Below are 18,015 nucleotides of genomic sequence, written 5' to 3'. Positions count from 1 at the left end.
TCAGTGTCTGTTGTAGCCCAATCTATGCTTAAACTGTTACGTTATTTTTTCTATGTGATGAATATAGCATTTACAGTGTGATAAAGTGACTTGATTGTTACTGCTCTGTTCCTGGTACAAGTGGATTAGTCTTTAGTCTTTTCTAAAGAACACTGTCCTTAAACTTTCACAATTAAGTAAGAATCTTTTTTTTTGGGGGGGGGGGGGGTTGAGTGGACCTAATATGAACTATTAAAAGGATTAACTGTTTCCAACACAGAAGTTTTCAAGGAATAAGATTTGAAAGCAGCAAAAGGGTTTTTGAGTTTTAGTTTTGGCAAAATACAAGTAGGCAGCTTGTCAGTTACTGACTAGAGTTAGTTGTCCACCCAGAATAATGTAAGCTTTAGCTAAGCCTTCAAAGAACTGCTGAAAGAACATTTGTTACTCTGAGGCGTGTAAAGTATTTAAGAAGGCAATAGCTGAATCACTTATTATTCCAGTAAACTATGGAGAAGTGTTTTTGGGAGTTGCCTTTAATATCTTGCAGGACAAACAATTGATGGGACACTAATTTAAACTATTGCTATGTGCCTGTTAATTTCACCACAATTTGAATATGTTCTCTGCCTAGCGTTGCACATCAAAAATAGCCATGAGATTGCACCTTTACTTTTCTTTGGGCATCTTACTCTCCCCAAGCCCGCCACTCCTGAAAGCTTTGTAAACTCCAGAAACAAGTTGGGATCCTTGTTTGTCCCTGCTTGATGAGGGAAGGAATGGTGGGTTTTCTTCTACTTTCTGATAAACTTGATGCTGTTTGAGACTTCAGTTTGCCAAGATAAGTGCCTTTTTCTTTCTCTTACCTATTACTGTTGCAACCATTGAAATTCCACTTTCTCTGTTCTTTCTGACAATTGAAATGCTGTTTTCTTTCCTTTCCTTATGTCCTCTTTTCGCTTGATAAGTTCTTATATCTCAGTTTCCCACTCTCCAGGATTGTTCTGCTTTTTCTCTGTGGCATGACTAAATATAAATCTCTTCAGTTTTCCAAGAACCAGTAAAACTGATCAAGCATCAGTCATTTCCCTCACCATCCCCCTCTTCCCCCCCAGTATTGAAAGAATATGGTATGGAAGCAATGGTTTTGTGGGAAGCGCAAGAGTTATTTTCTCTAATCTATCAAAAAATTGACTGGGGAGTAACTAGCAGTCTTAGTGAAGGATGGTGAGAGATGCCAAACTTTAAAATAGTTTTCTGTGGCTTTGTTCGTCATTTTCCTGCAGTTATGAAGGTGATAGTCCTATATTTTTTTTTCTCGTACTAATACACTGTTAAGTATTGTCTTTTGCCATAGATGGATTTAAAGAGTGGAGTGCCAGATGCTTTTGGATCAAATATGTGTTTAGTTACAAAGGTTGTGGTTTTAGAAAAGTAGTTACAAAGGTAGACTTTAATTTTCAAATACTAATGCCCATGAAATATGACAGGGTTTTCGTGTAGGATATTTGAGCTGTGTGCTGAATTGCAGAGTGCAAGTTTTTAACAGTTGCATGTTCTGGAGCACACAAGTTTCAGTATAAACATTTGGTTTGGAATATACTACTTGTGGCTGCTGAAGAGGTCATGGCTACATGAAGATGTAGCCTAAAATACCAATTTGCTGCTATGTGTGCAGCAGGCAGGGAACAGAGTTAACTTTAACTCTGTCTTTAGTCTTGGCAAGAGCCAATAAATTCTGTATCTTTTTGAAGTACCAAGTACTTCAGTTGTCCTTTATGGCTTTTCAACCTATTTCCAATGTTATTGTGAGCCATTGATATCAAAGGTATTCTGTTACTTCTGTCCAAGTACACCTAAGCTTTGGAGCTTTTCCCTGGAAGCTTGATAGTATCCTGTTCACAAAGATGAAATGGTACTTGAACAAATGCTACAATAAATAAACTATATGCTTATATCAGAAATCACATTCTACATTGTGTAAAGCATAAGAGATGTCCTTCTCTGTCCTATTGGGTTGCATCCTAAAGAGAAATTGCAACAAACTTGCAAATCTAAAGTTAAAGGCCTAAGTAGAGAAACCAGTGTTTTATTTATTAAACTGAAAGAAAATTTCAAACTGTTATTCCTGTATGGCTAAGATGCTATTTATCACTACTGGCACAAAAGAACCTCAGCAACGAAAACAAACTCTCTTCTTCCCTAATTCTGTCTTGTTCTGGGTTTTTGAGCCAACGTTCTTCTATAAAGCAGAAAAGCCATTTCCTTCTGGCTCCTGGATGCCAGGTTTAGTCAGCACCTAGAACATTGTGGAGGGGTGTCGTGGAAATGTTGTTACCCCTCCCCTGAACAACGAGAAAGCGTTCATGTTCGCTGTATGATGGCATGTATACATGGTTTACATGGACTGAAGAGTTAGCTTCACAGGTTACTAGAAGCAAGTGATATGAAAGGCTGAGGCATATGATGAGGTGACTGCCAGGGAAATTAGGCTTCCCTGGAAGCCTGGGAAATAGGCTGGAAATCCCTGTGCCAGTGAAGTTACCTTGCAGGGAAACAGAGTGAGAGAGTCTGTTACTGCTTACTAAAAGGCAGTGGAAAAAAAAAAATTTGGATTCTTACACTCCATATTATTAATGCTTTTGAAAGACTAAAACAGCAAGATTGGAGAATAACAAGTAGGGCCAAGAGGTGCATGGTGTTTTGCAAACTAAGGTATCCTTAATAGTCTCTTGGATATTATGAAGTGGTTCTTTTTCACTGTAATGTTATAACAGATTTAAGCATGTCACCTTGCCGGTTGGTATTGCAGGGTATTTTCTTGGGGGAGGGGGGAAACCACATCTACCTGTAAAATTATTTAAAGGTGTTTTTATTATTAAGAAATGCAAATCTAGATCAAATATTTTTTGTTTAATCTTTTAAAATCATCTGCCGACTTGGCAAGCTGGCTTTTGTATGCTGTGTGCCAAAAGTTAGGGAGCTGAAGGAGAAGGAGAATGTCTACTCCAGTGTGGCCCATCTGGTAGATTTAGAATTTCTCAATGAAGTGAGAATTTCTGATAGTTAGCAGGGAGACTGAACCAAATTTTATTCCCCATAGGGAGATGTAAGAGAGGAAAAACCTATGTACGTAACTTGCTGTAGTTTACCTTTTCCTCCCTGTACCAAGGCAGTACCATACACAATGGTGAAATAAAAGAAATTAATATTAAAGAAATGATGCTAAATCTGCGGGCGACTCCTGAGTGTGTAGCCTTAATATAATGCATCTTCATAGGGGGGTTATAAATTTGAACTTTATCCTAAATGTAGGCAGGTCTTCTATTTACAATTATTTTTTCAAATGTTTTTAGTAATTTCTTAAATATTTTTGTCTTTTGAAAGACACTGAATAGAATGCTTCTGCCAAATAAAATTAAATTCTGTATATAAAATATATATGATAGGATGTGAATAAAACTGAATTCCAATGCAGTTAAGGCATAAATTGAGTTTTGAATATGAAATTTGAGTGTACTTATTTGAAATTCTGAAATAAGTCTGGAAACAGATTAATATTAAATTTAAATCTTGATAACACAGAAAAGGCATTGTTGTAGAAGTAATAATGATTTTTTTTAGATATGAATTGCGTGTAAAGGTAGACTATGCCCTTTTCTGTAAGGGGTCGTTCTGAGTGACTCTTCACTGAAGTCACATTAATGTACTGGTATCAACCAAAATGGCTGAGGAGACAACACTAAATTTGCAGGTAAGGATGGTAGGGGAGGGAGAATAAGCAGGATGCAGCCCTTAGATACTCGTGTTACCTTTTGGTTTCAGGTTACTCTGGGCACTCCACAACACTAACAATGAATTAGACATTGTTCAGAATCGTCTGAAGCTTGGTAATCTCCTGAGACATTGTTACGAACGAAACAGCTGCCTGCAACCTTCCTAGTATCCCATGTTTTGCAATTTTGTCCTGCCCTGGCATGTTTGGTATTATGGAAATCAGTGTCTTAGGTGTGTCTTCAAGGAGCAGCATTCTTGGTTATTCTTGTTTTCCAGACAAGAGGCATTTATTTAGGAATCTATCTTGCTTCTCAAACTCCTTTACATTGTATGAGGCACCTAGAGTTGGCCTGGAGAGGTCTTGCCCTAAAAATTGAAGCTCTTCCGACTGGTTTGAGGATGAATGCTTGGAAAACTCTATTTGGTTTATTGAAGTTTTCTAGCTGTGTCGGGACATGCTTATACAAGGAGTAAAAACATAAAAGGTGTGATTGTAGTCTTGGTTTCCCCCGGTATCAGCTCAGACAGTTTAGCAGCACAAGTTATTTGTAGTTGGAGAAAGTGATTAGGAGGCATTACCCATTTAAGTGGCATCAGGAGTCAAACATATGACAAAAACATAGAACTCATTACCTTCTGAGCTTTTAAAAAATGGCATGAGTTTTTAGCTTTCAAAGTAATATTTTAAAATTTTGAATTTCACAAGCTCTCAAAAATGCTAAACTTGACTCAGACTTCTAGTGTGTTCTAAGCAAGTTTGAAGATGAGGAGGAAAAGCTTATTTTTGAGAACCAGCTTTGTCATACGTTTTATACAACTGTAAGCATGGTATCTTTATTTTAAAGCTGGGAAGTGCTATTAAAAAGCATTTTGCATCTTTAACGCGGCTGCTCTTTCCAAACGTGGTCACTTTCTCTGCAAAAAAAAAGCCTTTTGTCTTCATTGTGAGTAAACATATTTTGTTACTGTATAATGAGAAAATATATTTAGTTAAGTACCCCCCTCATTACCAAAACGAACATCAAATATATTGTCAATGTTGGTTGTTTTTGTTGTTGTAAATCTAATTATATTGTAATAGTTATCACAACCAATAAGAATAAACTTTTCCTTAAATCTCATTAGAAAAGCTTAAAAATCACCCTATGGAAATACTTAATTTTTAAATAGAAACACTGATTTGTTTGTCAGTTTTGTAGCTCAATTGATGCTTTTGCACTGACATTTGTAAAGTCAGTATAATGACTGTTTCTTTGCCCTTCCAAGCTGTCTTGCCCTGCCACTCCCAAGCAACCCTCCAGAAAAAATCCAACATATGTTTTTTGTTGCCTGAACTTAAGACAGCACTGTAGTTGTAGCTTAAGCTCACAAACCTGCAAGTGAACATAATTAAAGGGAGGACAAATAGGAAAGGAAAATTTAAAACTTTCAGAGTGTGTAGAAGTAGAGAAAAGTACTTGTAAAGCAGAGATAGAGAGGTGACTGTTTACCAACCTATAAGCAGACACTTGTGAGGTAAAGTTGCTCCAAACAAAAATGGGTAAATCCAGTATAGTTCTTGTGAATTTTGTAAACTTTGTGAGACTTCTAAGTAAATTATTTTATTGATTAAAAGCAAAAGTTTTTCAAATAAGAGAGCTATTCTGTGTAAACAAAGTAGGAGGAGCAGAGAATGAAAGGCATATAAATTTAATCTGTGCTTTGTTAAATCCATAACAAGCTTAATTACTTAATAGGCTAAATCCATGATAGGTTTGTATTTGATTTGTGTTCCTTGAGAAAGGTAGGCTGCTTTCACAGGTCTTAAAGCTCATGTTTTTGCCTTTAGTAAGGGACAAAAAGAAAGCCATAGGTACCGTAGCACTCATACGAGTATAGAAGAACTAAGCTGAAAGGTGCTTTACTAGTTTTAGTGCTACAGCAGTTGGCGGTCCTCTTCATGAGACTGCAAGAGGAGCAACTGATGTGACATACCGCAGGCATTAAAAGCTTTGGGATATTTGTTTACAGAACTAGATGAGAATATAGTTGCTATAGTCCATCCTTACTCCTGGAATTATGACTTGATTTCGAATAGGTTTTCATTAGTAATAAAGGACTAGCATACTAAGACCTGCCTTTTGCACAGGTATGCAGAGGCTAACGCTGTGCCTTGTGCAGCGTTGTAACTCCAGCTCTGAGAAGGGAGCTGTTACTGCTGCCCTACAGCCTGGTCAAGCATCTCATGGAAATGTGGGATCCTGGCTCATCTGAAACCAGCTGCAGCAGTGAATCTTCTAGGAATTTTGGAAAGAAGAATGAATGCTAAAAAGGAAGGATGAATGAGTCAGGATTATGCAGTGAATTGACTGGGATCTAAGATGCTGCTTACTTTACTTAGGGATTTCTACAAACTTCTGCAAAGCAAATTATGTAAATAATATAAGAATATAGACCATGACTGATACTGTATGTTCATTTTTCAGATAAAAATTTGAGCTTTTACAAAAAGTTTTCATTATCTTTGGGACAGTCGTGGCATATTTTCTTGAGCTCTGAAAATATTTCATCTTGATTACCATGTTTGATTCATATTTGCTCCAGTTGCAGCAAAGAGGACTGAGTGGAAAACTTACCAAAGCTGCTCTCTTTATAGTGGAGCTGCTTTCAGGCAGGTCCTCGCAGCTGTTTGCCCAGGAGTGCAGGCCACGGTGAATAGAGTAGCTGTGGAGGGGACATACATAATTAAGGTTGCTTTTATATTCATGCAGACTGAGTGTATATGTTTGATTCTGTGTCATCCCCACTTGTAAGGCTGCAGACTGGGAAGGGTGCACAGAGGGCATTTGTTCTTGCAGCAAGAGGACTTTTGGTGTGCCTATGTGCCTGTTTAGAGCAAGAAAATGTTTTTCTCACGTTTTTCAGAAACTGAGAGACCCAGCTGTAAACTCTTTCCTTTGGGAGTGTTACCCATATAGCTTTCCCAGGTCTCATATCTGTTACTGAAATTTTTTTTTCCTATGCTTTTTAGGAATTGGATGATTAAATCTCTTAGCAACCCTCTGTTTTAAAATATTCCTCTGTGAAAAGAGGTGGAAGTTGATTTGGAGGTACTGCCACTGCTGTCTCGAGCAATAATAGTTTGAATAATTGAAGTTTAGGAATACTAGTGTTAGCATTTGATTGCAAAGAAAAATGTGCGAACATGACTGGAGTATGGGCAACAAAGCAAAACCCCATCTTCGGTATAGCTGAAACAATTGCACGTGTCAGCCCTGGGATCCATCACAGTACAGGCTCCTGCCAGCAGTGGATCTGATTTCCACAGTTTTCTGCAAACTCAGAACTGCTGATATCTGAGTGCAGAATCTTTTTTTTTCTGAGGAAGAGAAAAGGTGGTTCCAGTTTTCACTCCTGCTCTGTGAGTAATGCTGACCCTGGGGAGAGGAAAGGGTCTGCTATCCGGGGGAGGAGATCACTGTAACTCCAGATGGTGGGTGAGACCTCAATTATACTTACAATTGCCTTAATGCAGTCTTAACAATGAGGGAGACATTAGCACATACTTGTTCTATCAACTGTGCCAAAACAATTATTGCTCTCTGGGGAGATAGAGACCAGATGAAATTCCTTATTTCAACAGTGCTATGTGATTCAGGACTGAAGTCGATTACATACAGACTTATGGCCGTTGACCCTAACTCCCTGTGCGACCTTTTTGGTGCCTTTGCACACATACTGCGGCTGGTCTGGAGACCTTGATTAACCATCACCAGTCTGTAGGCTGTGCTGCTTGGCTGGGGAGTTTTTGCCAAATGGAGTTTATGAATGATGAATGATTTCTGCTTTTTGGCTCAGCCCAGGCAATTTAGTTTTCCCTTTGCCCAATTGCCAAATTTTCTGTAACTATTGTCCAATTTTATTCCCTTTTTCCAGTGTCAGTTATGATAGGAATTGACAATGAGTTTAAAATTCCTGAGATTTGGGCAAACGAGGAGGAAGGAGACATACAAGTAAATACTAAATGCTACTATTCAAATCTCACTTCTGTAGGAAATTACATTACAAAAATAATTTTACTCTCAGTTTAGTTTGTGGATCCAGTGGTTAGAATTAAAGATTACCAGCAAGCCATGTTTTTTCCTTTTGTGCTTTGCAAAAAGATCATAGTCCGCAAGTGTGAGGGGTTTGTTTACTGTGAGATAGTTAAGTATGACCTGTAAATCAGTTACAGCACTGAAACAGGGTGGAGGTTGTTCTGTAAAGTAGGAAACAGCAGGATAAAGAACCTATCCCTATGACGCTTCTCAAGGAAAGTGGGATAAAACTGCAACAGACTGGATAACCTAGAAGTGATCTGTTGCAGTGTGTTCCTTTTCTATAATCCTTGAGCATCAGTAGATAAAGGAGATGATAGAAGATCCTGAAGGAAAATAGGATTTAGAAAGCAATGTGAATCTCTCAGAATTTGTTCATTTGATCCAGGTATTTATTGAGGCTTGAAGCTTTTTGTAGAACCAGTTAGTAAATGCTACTTCTTATCACCTAATAGAGATGAACAGTCTCTTAATTTTGTTCTGTCTTCTGAATATGTACTACAGACTTTGAGTATATTGCTTCATGCTGTCATTCCCAATTTACTGCTGTTCTGAATGATAGCTCCCATTTATCCATACTTAAGTGTTAGAGGTTGGTAAGATAGTATGGACTGTGACAGTCCTGGCTCAAAGAACAAAGCGAAACTTAATTCATGGGCTACTATATTGTTAACTTTTCCATATCAGTTGAATTTCAGTTATTAGTTTGTTTTTAAAACTCTTGCTACTTTTTTGTCCAAGGCATAGTTAAACAAGAGACTGCTGTGTAGTCTTCTGATTATGTACAAAAGCGTGCTGATTTAACATGTCTGTATTTGGATAGCTAATATTTTATTTGGCTGTGCTGTTGAGAGCAAGTTTATATTGGTATCCTCTTCCTCCTCTTCTCTAGTGGAAGGAAGAGCCATTTTTCTTCCTAGATATTCATTACAGATTTAAATCTTCTGTGCTTTAATAAATTCTTGATGTAGGTAGTGGACATGATATTAATATTGAAAACATGAGTTTTAACATGTTGTACCAGAGTATATGACATCCAGACACCAAGCTACGGTCAATATTGTGATCATCTTCTGCTCTGACTTTTTTGCTTTGAATCCAAGAGAGAACTTGGGAGTCATTTACTGTAGTTATTGTAGACGTCATTTATTTTAAGGAGGAAAGGCATCATACTTCTTCCTCATTAACCTTACCTGCAATAGGTAAGGTACTTTTCTAGTGTTTCTATGTAGTTTTCTAATCTTCAAGACTATCCCTGGAGCTGAAAATATCCCTGCTGCTTCCCAGAAATGAAGCTTCATTATGTTACAAATACTGTCTTTTTTTGGTTTTGATTCTAAACTGTGAGAGTGACAAAGTGAATTGAATTAGTAGCTCTGTCTTCTCTTCCTGCTTCCACACAGTCCCGCTCTCGGTAAAGTTCACGTGGCCAAAGTTGTATATTTATTTACACACAGGTACTTGCGCACACAGGGAAACAAGAATTATCAGAAGTTTTCGCCTGTGTTACAGTTGAGAGTTGAATTCCTCCTGGCCTCCTTGTTCTATTCCTAATTGTCTTTGAGTTCAGTGAGCTGTTTCCTAAAAGGATCCATGATACTTAAATATGTATTTAAACACCTGGATTAACTGTGTGACTTTGTTATTTAGAGATAAAAGGCAGGAAAAGCACACTGAGTACAACACCTGGTATGAGTCAAAAGTAAGACCTTCGGCCATTGGGCATGACAAACAGATTCCTGTCAAGAAAGGCCTAAAAGTCTGCTTTGGCAGAATCAGAGTTCCTATTTAAATAGAATTTATGAACATAGTGACTTTTTTGCCTTAACATCATTAATTGATTTAATGTAAAAGTATATATTTTGTGGCTAATTTTCTTATCAGGTGGTATCATGATCTCTTTTGTTATTATTTACAAGGTCAATCTTGTTACTGCACAAACGTAAAAAGAATCAAAGGCTAAGCTAATGTGAGAAATTGTATATTTCTTATTTTAGCAAAAACATTACTTAGCAGTTGATGCTTCACTTCCCCCTGCCCCCTCTTCCCTGTTTTGGTATTGTCAGAAACATGCACAATGAGGGAAGAGGTATGAAATCCCACCTGTCAATCCCAATTAGAAGACACACTGCCATTGTATCTCTCTCTGCAGCTGGACTGTGAGAGTTAATGTTGCTGAGAGTAGCCTGGAATTTCACTGTATCACTGGAATACAAAGAGCATCCACAGAGCACAGTTACTGCTTAGCTGTCTTGCTCCACAGGTTCAGACTGCCCTACCCATGCTCCTCTTCAACATTTTAGAAGCAGATGAAATTACATGCCTTAATTGTAATAGATCTTAACTATTTATCTTTCAATTGTTTTAAACTTGTTTTTATTTTACTAGCATATGGATTTTTTTTAAAGGTAGTGGTGAAGGATGAACATATGTTCTTAATCCAGGCCAAAGTAAAGCAGTATGCATGTTTGTTATACTTATGACAAGTTTATTTGAAATACAAACACCTGCTTTAGGGTAGAACAACATTGTAGTGGTATATTGCAAAAGGAAATATAGTTGTGATACCATCGTTTTATTTGTTTTTCAAGGAATAGGAAAGATGGAGATGAAACTCTGGATAGCAAAATGGTTTGGCGCTGATTTTCTACTGATGCAGTTGATGCTTGTTTTCTGTTTTCAAAGCCTATTTTGTCATTCACTGACAGATACGAATTTTGGCAAATGTATTGGTTGCAAATTCACTCTGACATTTCTGGAGCTAACCTTAAAAAGAAAAGATTTCGTAATGTTTTGATCTTCTGACATAAAGGTGTCTGCAGCATGTTTTGCTTTCTCTACAAATAGTTTGAAGCTAATAATATCGCTTCAAATAATAATATATAATGATATAGTATAGTATGTGTCACGTTTTGGGAGATCTTTTCAGAACCTTTGAGTGGTGTAAACTTACTTTAAGAAGAGAAGCCTTTCCATTTAAACAATGTCATACCAAGCCATGTACATGACTAACAAATCCTGTTTGAAACTTTGCTGTATGTGTATGGATGACTTTTAAAAAAAAAAAAAAAAATTGTTGTAATTAGGACCGAGAGCCTGATTTCAACAACAAACAAGTAGATTAATATTTGGTAATGAGCAGTGGGAATTGTAAGTGCACTCTTATGCTGTTTGTCTGCTAAGATGCAGTCTGAAATGCTTTAAGAATAGATGGTAAAGAAATTGATATTGCATAAGGTTTTTTGTTTTTGTTTTTTGTTCTTAATGGAAATGGTCTCTAAATAAAACTTCAGAGAACTAGTTCTCTGGTTGTAAAGTTTTTACGGTTAGTGGTTTTATGTGCCTCCTGTGAGGGAGTCTCATGTTTTAACACTGTTTCCCTATTTCTCTCTGTATTTTACAGGCATACAGGAGTTTCCAGAAAACATAAAAAACTGTAAAGTCTTGACAGTTGTTGAGGCCAGCGTAAATCCAATTTCAAAGTAAGTTTGTCATTTTTGTGATATTTTATATTTTAACCAAACACTGCTGAGTCTCAAACATGCCCCAGACAACTTTTTGTGAGCCAACCTTTGGAACTGGAGGTGAGGAGCAGAGTTACCTGAGTCACTTGGCCGGAGTTACAAGTGTCTTGATTTACCTCATTGCCCTGGGATACGGTGTGGGTGTGTCAGTGAAGTATTTTGCCCTAATAAATAGGCTATGTGAAGAGTGCTGCTTTATACCATGCAGCTTTTCCAGCTTTTTTTCTTTTGTCCATCACTTCTCTGTAAAGGTAGACAAATACACTAAGAGAGTTATTTCTTAATAAAAATAATTAATTTTATTCTTAAGCCTATACAGCTGTTTTTCAAACTGGGCTTAGAGGAAGAGACTTGCCTGTCACCTTCTACAGTGATAAAATTAGCTTACCAGAATTAGCACTTGCAGAGATAGAAACTTTGCTTAAAGTAACTCTGGGGGTGGGTAAGTATTGCATAGATTTTAATTTTTCAAATTATCTCTAGTGAGTGTATCTTCCATATTAGGTGTCAGAGATCACAAGATAGCAAAATGATATTTGTTGTTTTTATTGCCTGTAGATATTGCCCTCAATATTTAAAAGTTATTTCTGAAACTATTCTTACAATAAATGGGTATCTCGTGCATTTTTATAGAAATTCTAGTACTACTTTAAATTTTCATGTTACCGCTATATTATAATCAGACTTAACACTATACTGTTGCTTAAGAAAGTATGACAATGCACTGAATATAAATGAAACAAAAGTGTACTACATTACTTCATTTCTCTGTAGGCTTCCAGATGGATTTTCCCAACTGTTAAACCTAACACAGCTGTACCTGAATGATGCTTTTCTTGAGTTCTTGCCAGCCAACTTTGGCAGGTAAGCTGAATTTGAGGCTTAGGATCTACATTTAGTTTTACATTATGCAGAGCAGTTCCTGGTGCTTCTCAAGCAAAGTAGGAAGTGGAGGGGAGGGGAGGAGGAAGTGTTCATTACCAATACATTTATTTGATATATTAAAGAAAAAACCTAAATCCTTATCACCATTATTTTCATTGACGTTTGGAGGGATAATGTTTATAAAGAGCCAAGAAACAAAACTTACTTAAATACTTGCTTTATTTGCTTCTCAAGTCTAAGTATGGGAGACCAATATTTCTGAAATAGTTTAGTCACCATCTAGGAGCATTTGCAGAGAGCAAATAACAGCATCTGTCATTCTGCTTGTCCTCTCCAGGATGCACAGATTTTCTATGCAAATTTGTAACTCCTACCCTGTCAGGAATCTGTCTGAGAGCCACAGCATCTTCATGGTATGCAGGACTAAGTAAAGTAGTAGTTTAAATGAGACAAATACTCAACCCCATACCTTTTTAAAACAGACTTATTCTTGGAAGCAAAAATATTGCTAAAATGAAGGACTCTCAGATAAGCATAGTTCATCCTATTCTCCTTACTGTGCTGTGATTTCTGCTTTTTTCTTCTCTTTTTTCTTATTTTCTGCTTTCTCTTTTCCTAGTTTATGCAACTCTCCTATGCCATCCCGTATCCACCAAGCCTCTCTTTCAGGAATTAGGGCCATTATTTAACTAGGCATATGACTGCATGAAAGCAGTTGCCTGAGGTTGTGTACTAGTTGGGTCAGCTCAATTTACAAGAGATGATAAAAGCCTTGAGACTGAATGCTGCAGAAGTTTGACAGAAAAAAATATCTGGAAGATGCATTTTTTTAAATCTTTTTGGCCTTTTAATAATAGTGTACACGTTGTTCTGTCTTCTTTCCTTTTATTAGTGTAACCAAAAGGACAGGTTTTTTATCAGTGCAAAACAGCCCATAGAGCTAAAAATGAAGACTTCAGCTTCGCACAGTTGATCTGCTAAGAAGTTAATCTTAAATACACTTCTTAAAAGAACTTTCATTGTCATTTTTCTTCAAAACCATCCCCTTCTGTATCACCTAAGGTGTACTGTAAGTTGATGAATGGTTAGGCAACTGGTGAAGTCATTAATTAAAAGTCACTAACCGAAGAATAAATCGGTTACTGAAGGTAGCCTGAAAGCCAGTTCTTTAATGTTGTGTTTATAGCTTTGAAAATTTCAGCCTTGTTTTTAAAAAAAAAAAAAAAAAAAAAAAAAAGAAAATATATATCTTAAGTAGTGACTTGCAATACTTAGCTTTTAGCTAGGAGGATGAAACTGAAATTGAGACTTTTCTCATCAGTTGTGTATAAATAGATTCAAAGTACTTATGTACGTTTGCCTACTTAGCAATGGTACAGAATTAATACTGTTCTATAGGAGTATTTTTAGATTACATAAATTAGAAAATGATGAATCTGGTAGAACATACTGCAACTTCGTTAGGTATCTGAAAATATTAGAACTATTGAAATATTAGAATAAGGTGGAACTGTAATAAAACCCTAAAAGTTATTTCAAAACAACCCTGTGCTATCAGCTTATCCTCGTTGTATATTAGTGTTGAGGCTTTGCTGAAGAGTGTTAAAGTTCTGTAAATATAACTAAGCTATAACTGGCAATTAATCCTAATGTTGACACAAAATAAATATATACTTGGTTACTGCTTGGAATTATGTGAGCTGGAAGAAGGAGGGTTGCTGTCTTTCTGACCTATACATCAAAAAATATCTTTTCATTTAGAGAATTTCTGTTCTTTTTAAGAAAAACAGTCTCTCAGATGATTCTTTTTTCTTAAAGCTCTGTAAAATGGTTTTCTTTAGCATATCAGTGATGTCCTTTCTTCTGTCCTCCTCCATGTCCTCCTTCCTGAAGTCTGCTGTTGAAGCTGAGCTATGTTCTGTAGAACTAGGAGCCAAACTGGGACGAGTCTTTCTGATCTCTCCTTCCTATAGGATGCAGACCATCTGCCTGAAAATTTGTATGCAGAGGAATTTTCCCCCACTCTAGGGCTTCCTGCAGGAGTAAATCTAGCTATTCAACTGAGCTCTTGCTGCTTCTGTGAAGAGTAGGTGATCTTCAGAATTTCACTTAGTTCCAGGATATGTTGTGTCTCCTGAAGAGAAGTGATGGGGACTAAATGCCTTCATACATTTGAACTGAAATAGTGTGTCAAGGTGATGAAAGTGTTTGTGGGTTGGCTATATATGAGGTGATCAGAGTGAAAACTCAGTGTTAAAGGGTGCTAACTGCTCTATTTCTCTTCAGCAGATAGACATTAATTCAATGAGTTTCAGTTCCTAATGCAATCAGTCTTAAATACATGTATTGTATAGCTGTACCATATCTTACATATGTTGTCATTTCTCATTCGTAAGAGAACTGTAAGCTGCCTTGTCTCTGAAAAATATAGAAAAATTTAACAAAGGAAACATTTTTTTCCTGTTTCAGATCTTATCTGAAAAGTAAATCTCAGCTTTGGAAATGTGCTTCATATCATTGAAACTGAGTAATATTTGGCATTTGGTAAAAATGCCTTTAGTTTAGAGGTCTGTGAGTAAGCATTAATTGTTGATGCCACTATTCCCTTTTTTGTCATGCAAATATATGAAGGGGAAATAGTGATTTGATGCTTGTTACAGTTGACCTTGTATGAAGCATTATTTTTTTCGAAGTAAAGTTCAGCCCCTTCTGACTTTGAGTACTTGTGTTGTGTGAATGATGATCAGACTGCGTTAACAACCCACAGCTTTGCAACTAAATACCAGTGCTTTCTATTGCGTTCAGTCTGAGATATAACTTTGTACTTTGGAATATGGGAATGCATTTGCAAAAAAACTGCTAGATATTTAAAGCTTTGGTTATTCCCATCCAGGGAATAACCTGGAATAAACCTGGAATAAACTTTTTCTAATTTGGTGCAGCAATTGTTCCCTTTTTTTAATCCATTTGTTAGACTAAACAAGTTCTTCTTTTTCCCTGATTATGTAATAGATCTCCTTGAACTAGTTTCGGTTTGAATCCATCTTTCCGTTTTTTCTCTCTTCCCCCACTTCTGCCCCCCTCCCCCCCCCCGAAGACGACAACATACAGAGCTATATTTAGAGTTCAAATTGAGATCTCTTCGTGGTCTTGGACAATGTCATGATTATCTTCTTGTTTCTCTTGGAAATGTGTGTGGCTACGCTCTAGGGTTTCACCAACCCTTTTTGCAGCTGCCTAATGATGTTTTCCCCCATGATCAACTAATGCCCTAAACAGCTCAGTTAGTGACCAGTGAAGGAAATCACAACTATACAACTTCACACTGTGGCATCTCAGCCCTCTTCTGTTTTTCCAGTCCTCAAAGCTATGTTTTGTGTTTCCTGCCCCCCTCCCCCTTGAGTGTCCTAATAGTTCACTGTATTGATTGTGACTCCTGTTTTCTGTTGTACCAGCTAACTTGGTCAATGCGTTTTTCCAACGCTTTGTGTTAAGACTGTTTAAAAATTTTTGAACAGGATCAGTTCCAAAATAGGTCTTTAAGCGCCTCCATCAGTAATCTTCAACCTGATGCACAGCAAAGAAAGCTTTGTTTTTTGTGATGCAAACTACTATTGGCAAAAATCCAAGAAGCATGTTACTATGTTTACCACCATGTTTGATTCTCTCCTTCAGAATTTGTGCTAAAGCTCTGCATAATACTGAGGTCAGGTTAAAGACATTAAATTATCTGACCTTTTTTCCTTTCTTTGAGTACTATATATTTGCTGTTCTTCAGTAATGTTGTACCAGTCCAGCCTGTTAGACTCATTAAAGATCACCAGACTTGTGATTAAATGTGCCAGTTCCTCTGGAATTGTGAGGTGATAGTGTTTTTTCCTCCACTCCCAAATTCAAATTTGCATATGTTAATATTGACCAGAATCCCAGAGGTAGCCACTATGCCAATGCACAGAAGTTTGAGAACCACTGGGGTTATGGTTACCTAAGAAAAACCATATCTGTTGTTTCTAAATACATCATAAATAGTTAAATTTAAATATACAAATATAAAAATAGAGCATTCAAAACTTAAAGCTCACCTCATGCTAATGTTGAGACTCTACTTTAAAAGGGTAATGTTTTGAGGGTTAGATACAAGTTTTATTTGTCCAGCAGAAAACAAGAGCCACTAGCACTACATTAAACAGAATATAGTAGATAATCTTGGTGGCTTTTCTATAAAGTATGTTCTGGTTTCTTAGCAAAATAATAGTTATTGGATATGTCTACACAGCTGATAGGTGTTTACGATAAGCAAGGAGTTTATTTTCAGCCTATGGCATCATTTTAAAAACCCTGAGAATGTGGTCTGTAGTGGGATAATTGCTTTTGCTTTCAGAGACTTTTTTATTGTGATGTTGCTGTGAATATACTTGCAATTTTGTTCCCTGAAAATTTGCAGGGCATAAGCGAAGAAAATGCATCCTGTGGCAAGCTGTACTTTGCAAAACAGTTTCAGCAAAATTAGATATATGTAATTAAGACCCCACCTGTATCATCATTGTTCATTTATGCAGAAATGAAAAGATAGCCCAAAATAGATACTACTAAAAATTTATTTCAGTTGTCTTGCCTTTATATTTTATTTATGATTTAAAAAGTATATTTCTGCATTATCAAAAGTACAAGAATCTCTATCTGTGAAATATTTTCAGTTATCCAAAGTCATTGCTGTTCTAACATGAATTTTTTTAGTATATCTGCTGTATATTTCTCCTATATTTTTACAGATTGTCTAGTTAACAGAAAAGAGTTCAGATTTATGAAAAATACTGAACTTACTCTGGGCAAGGTACTTATCTAGATTTTTTTCTTAAATGAGCCACATTTTAAAAGTCATTTGCATAAAATAATATTTTTGTTGAAACCATTACACCAAGTATACTTAAAATTAAATAACACTCCCTTTAGCTTTGTTTTAAGGTGACTTGTAAATATTTCTGTGCAGTGTTTGATTGTTGAAGACTCCTCAACTGAAATGATTCTGGAGTTGCTCATATGTGCAGCTTTATTTTTAGATCAATATTTAAAAACAGCACTGCTGAAAAAGTATTAAAAACTTAAGCAAGTATCTGGAGTTATGAGCCGCATCAGAAGCGGGGGGTGGGGGGGCATGAGGAGCATAATTTCTTCCTAACCTGTGAAGAATTGGTATCTTAGTGGAAGAATCATTTTTCTTGTTCTCCAGTATTCCTAAACAATTTCAATTTCCAGAGGCTAGTCCCATTCTGAGGTGGGAATTGGATGGTCTAATACCAAAAGAGATGAAGACTTGTGATTCTGCTATTGATACGTTAAGTTCATCATTAGGAGTATAAAGTGTAACATCTGCAGTCTCCAAAGAGAAAGGACTACTGTTCTTTCTTCCTAGAGAAGATTGTTCTTTTTATCTGTTGTATTTTCACAATCCTTTATATTGAAGACCTGCATCTAATTATAAGTCTCTTGCTGTTGCGTATTATCCAAGACTGCGATGAATCTGGGAGGGAGGAGATTTATAGTGGGTAACATGAACATTTAAAGGTTTTGGAAACAGAAGAGAATCACAGAATCACAGAATCGTTTAGGTTGGAAGTGACCTCTGGAGATCTAGTCCAACCTCCCTGCTGCAGCAGGATCACCTAGAGCATATTGCGTCTGGATCCCATCCAGACGGGTTTTGAATGTCTCCAGGGAAGGAGACTCCACTACCTCTCTGGGCAACCTGTTCCGGTGCTCTGTCACCCTCACAG

The 18,015-nt window shown here is 36.7% G+C and overlaps 1 protein-coding gene across 11 annotated transcripts in view; it reads left to right on the top strand.

Annotated features, from left to right (window-relative positions):
* The window catches only part of LOC104146915 (erbin), a 114,919-nt gene that overhangs the window by 56,837 nt on the left and 40,067 nt on the right, over positions 1 to 18,015 (top strand). For all 11 annotated transcript variants that reach the window (XM_068927481.1, XM_068927482.1, XM_068927486.1 and 8 more), the window contains 2 exons: positions 11,236 to 11,314; positions 12,131 to 12,220. In XM_068927481.1, coding sequence (XP_068783582.1) covers positions 11,236 to 11,314; positions 12,131 to 12,220 — 169 coding nt within the window. The remainder of the gene's footprint in view (positions 1 to 11,235; positions 11,315 to 12,130; positions 12,221 to 18,015) is intronic.

The sequence above is a fragment of the Struthio camelus genome, chromosome Z, assembly GCF_040807025.1.
Source record: "Struthio camelus isolate bStrCam1 chromosome Z, bStrCam1.hap1, whole genome shotgun sequence".
NCBI lineage: Eukaryota > Metazoa > Chordata > Aves > Struthioniformes > Struthionidae > Struthio > Struthio camelus.
This window is presented reverse-complemented; position numbering and strand designations above follow the sequence as displayed.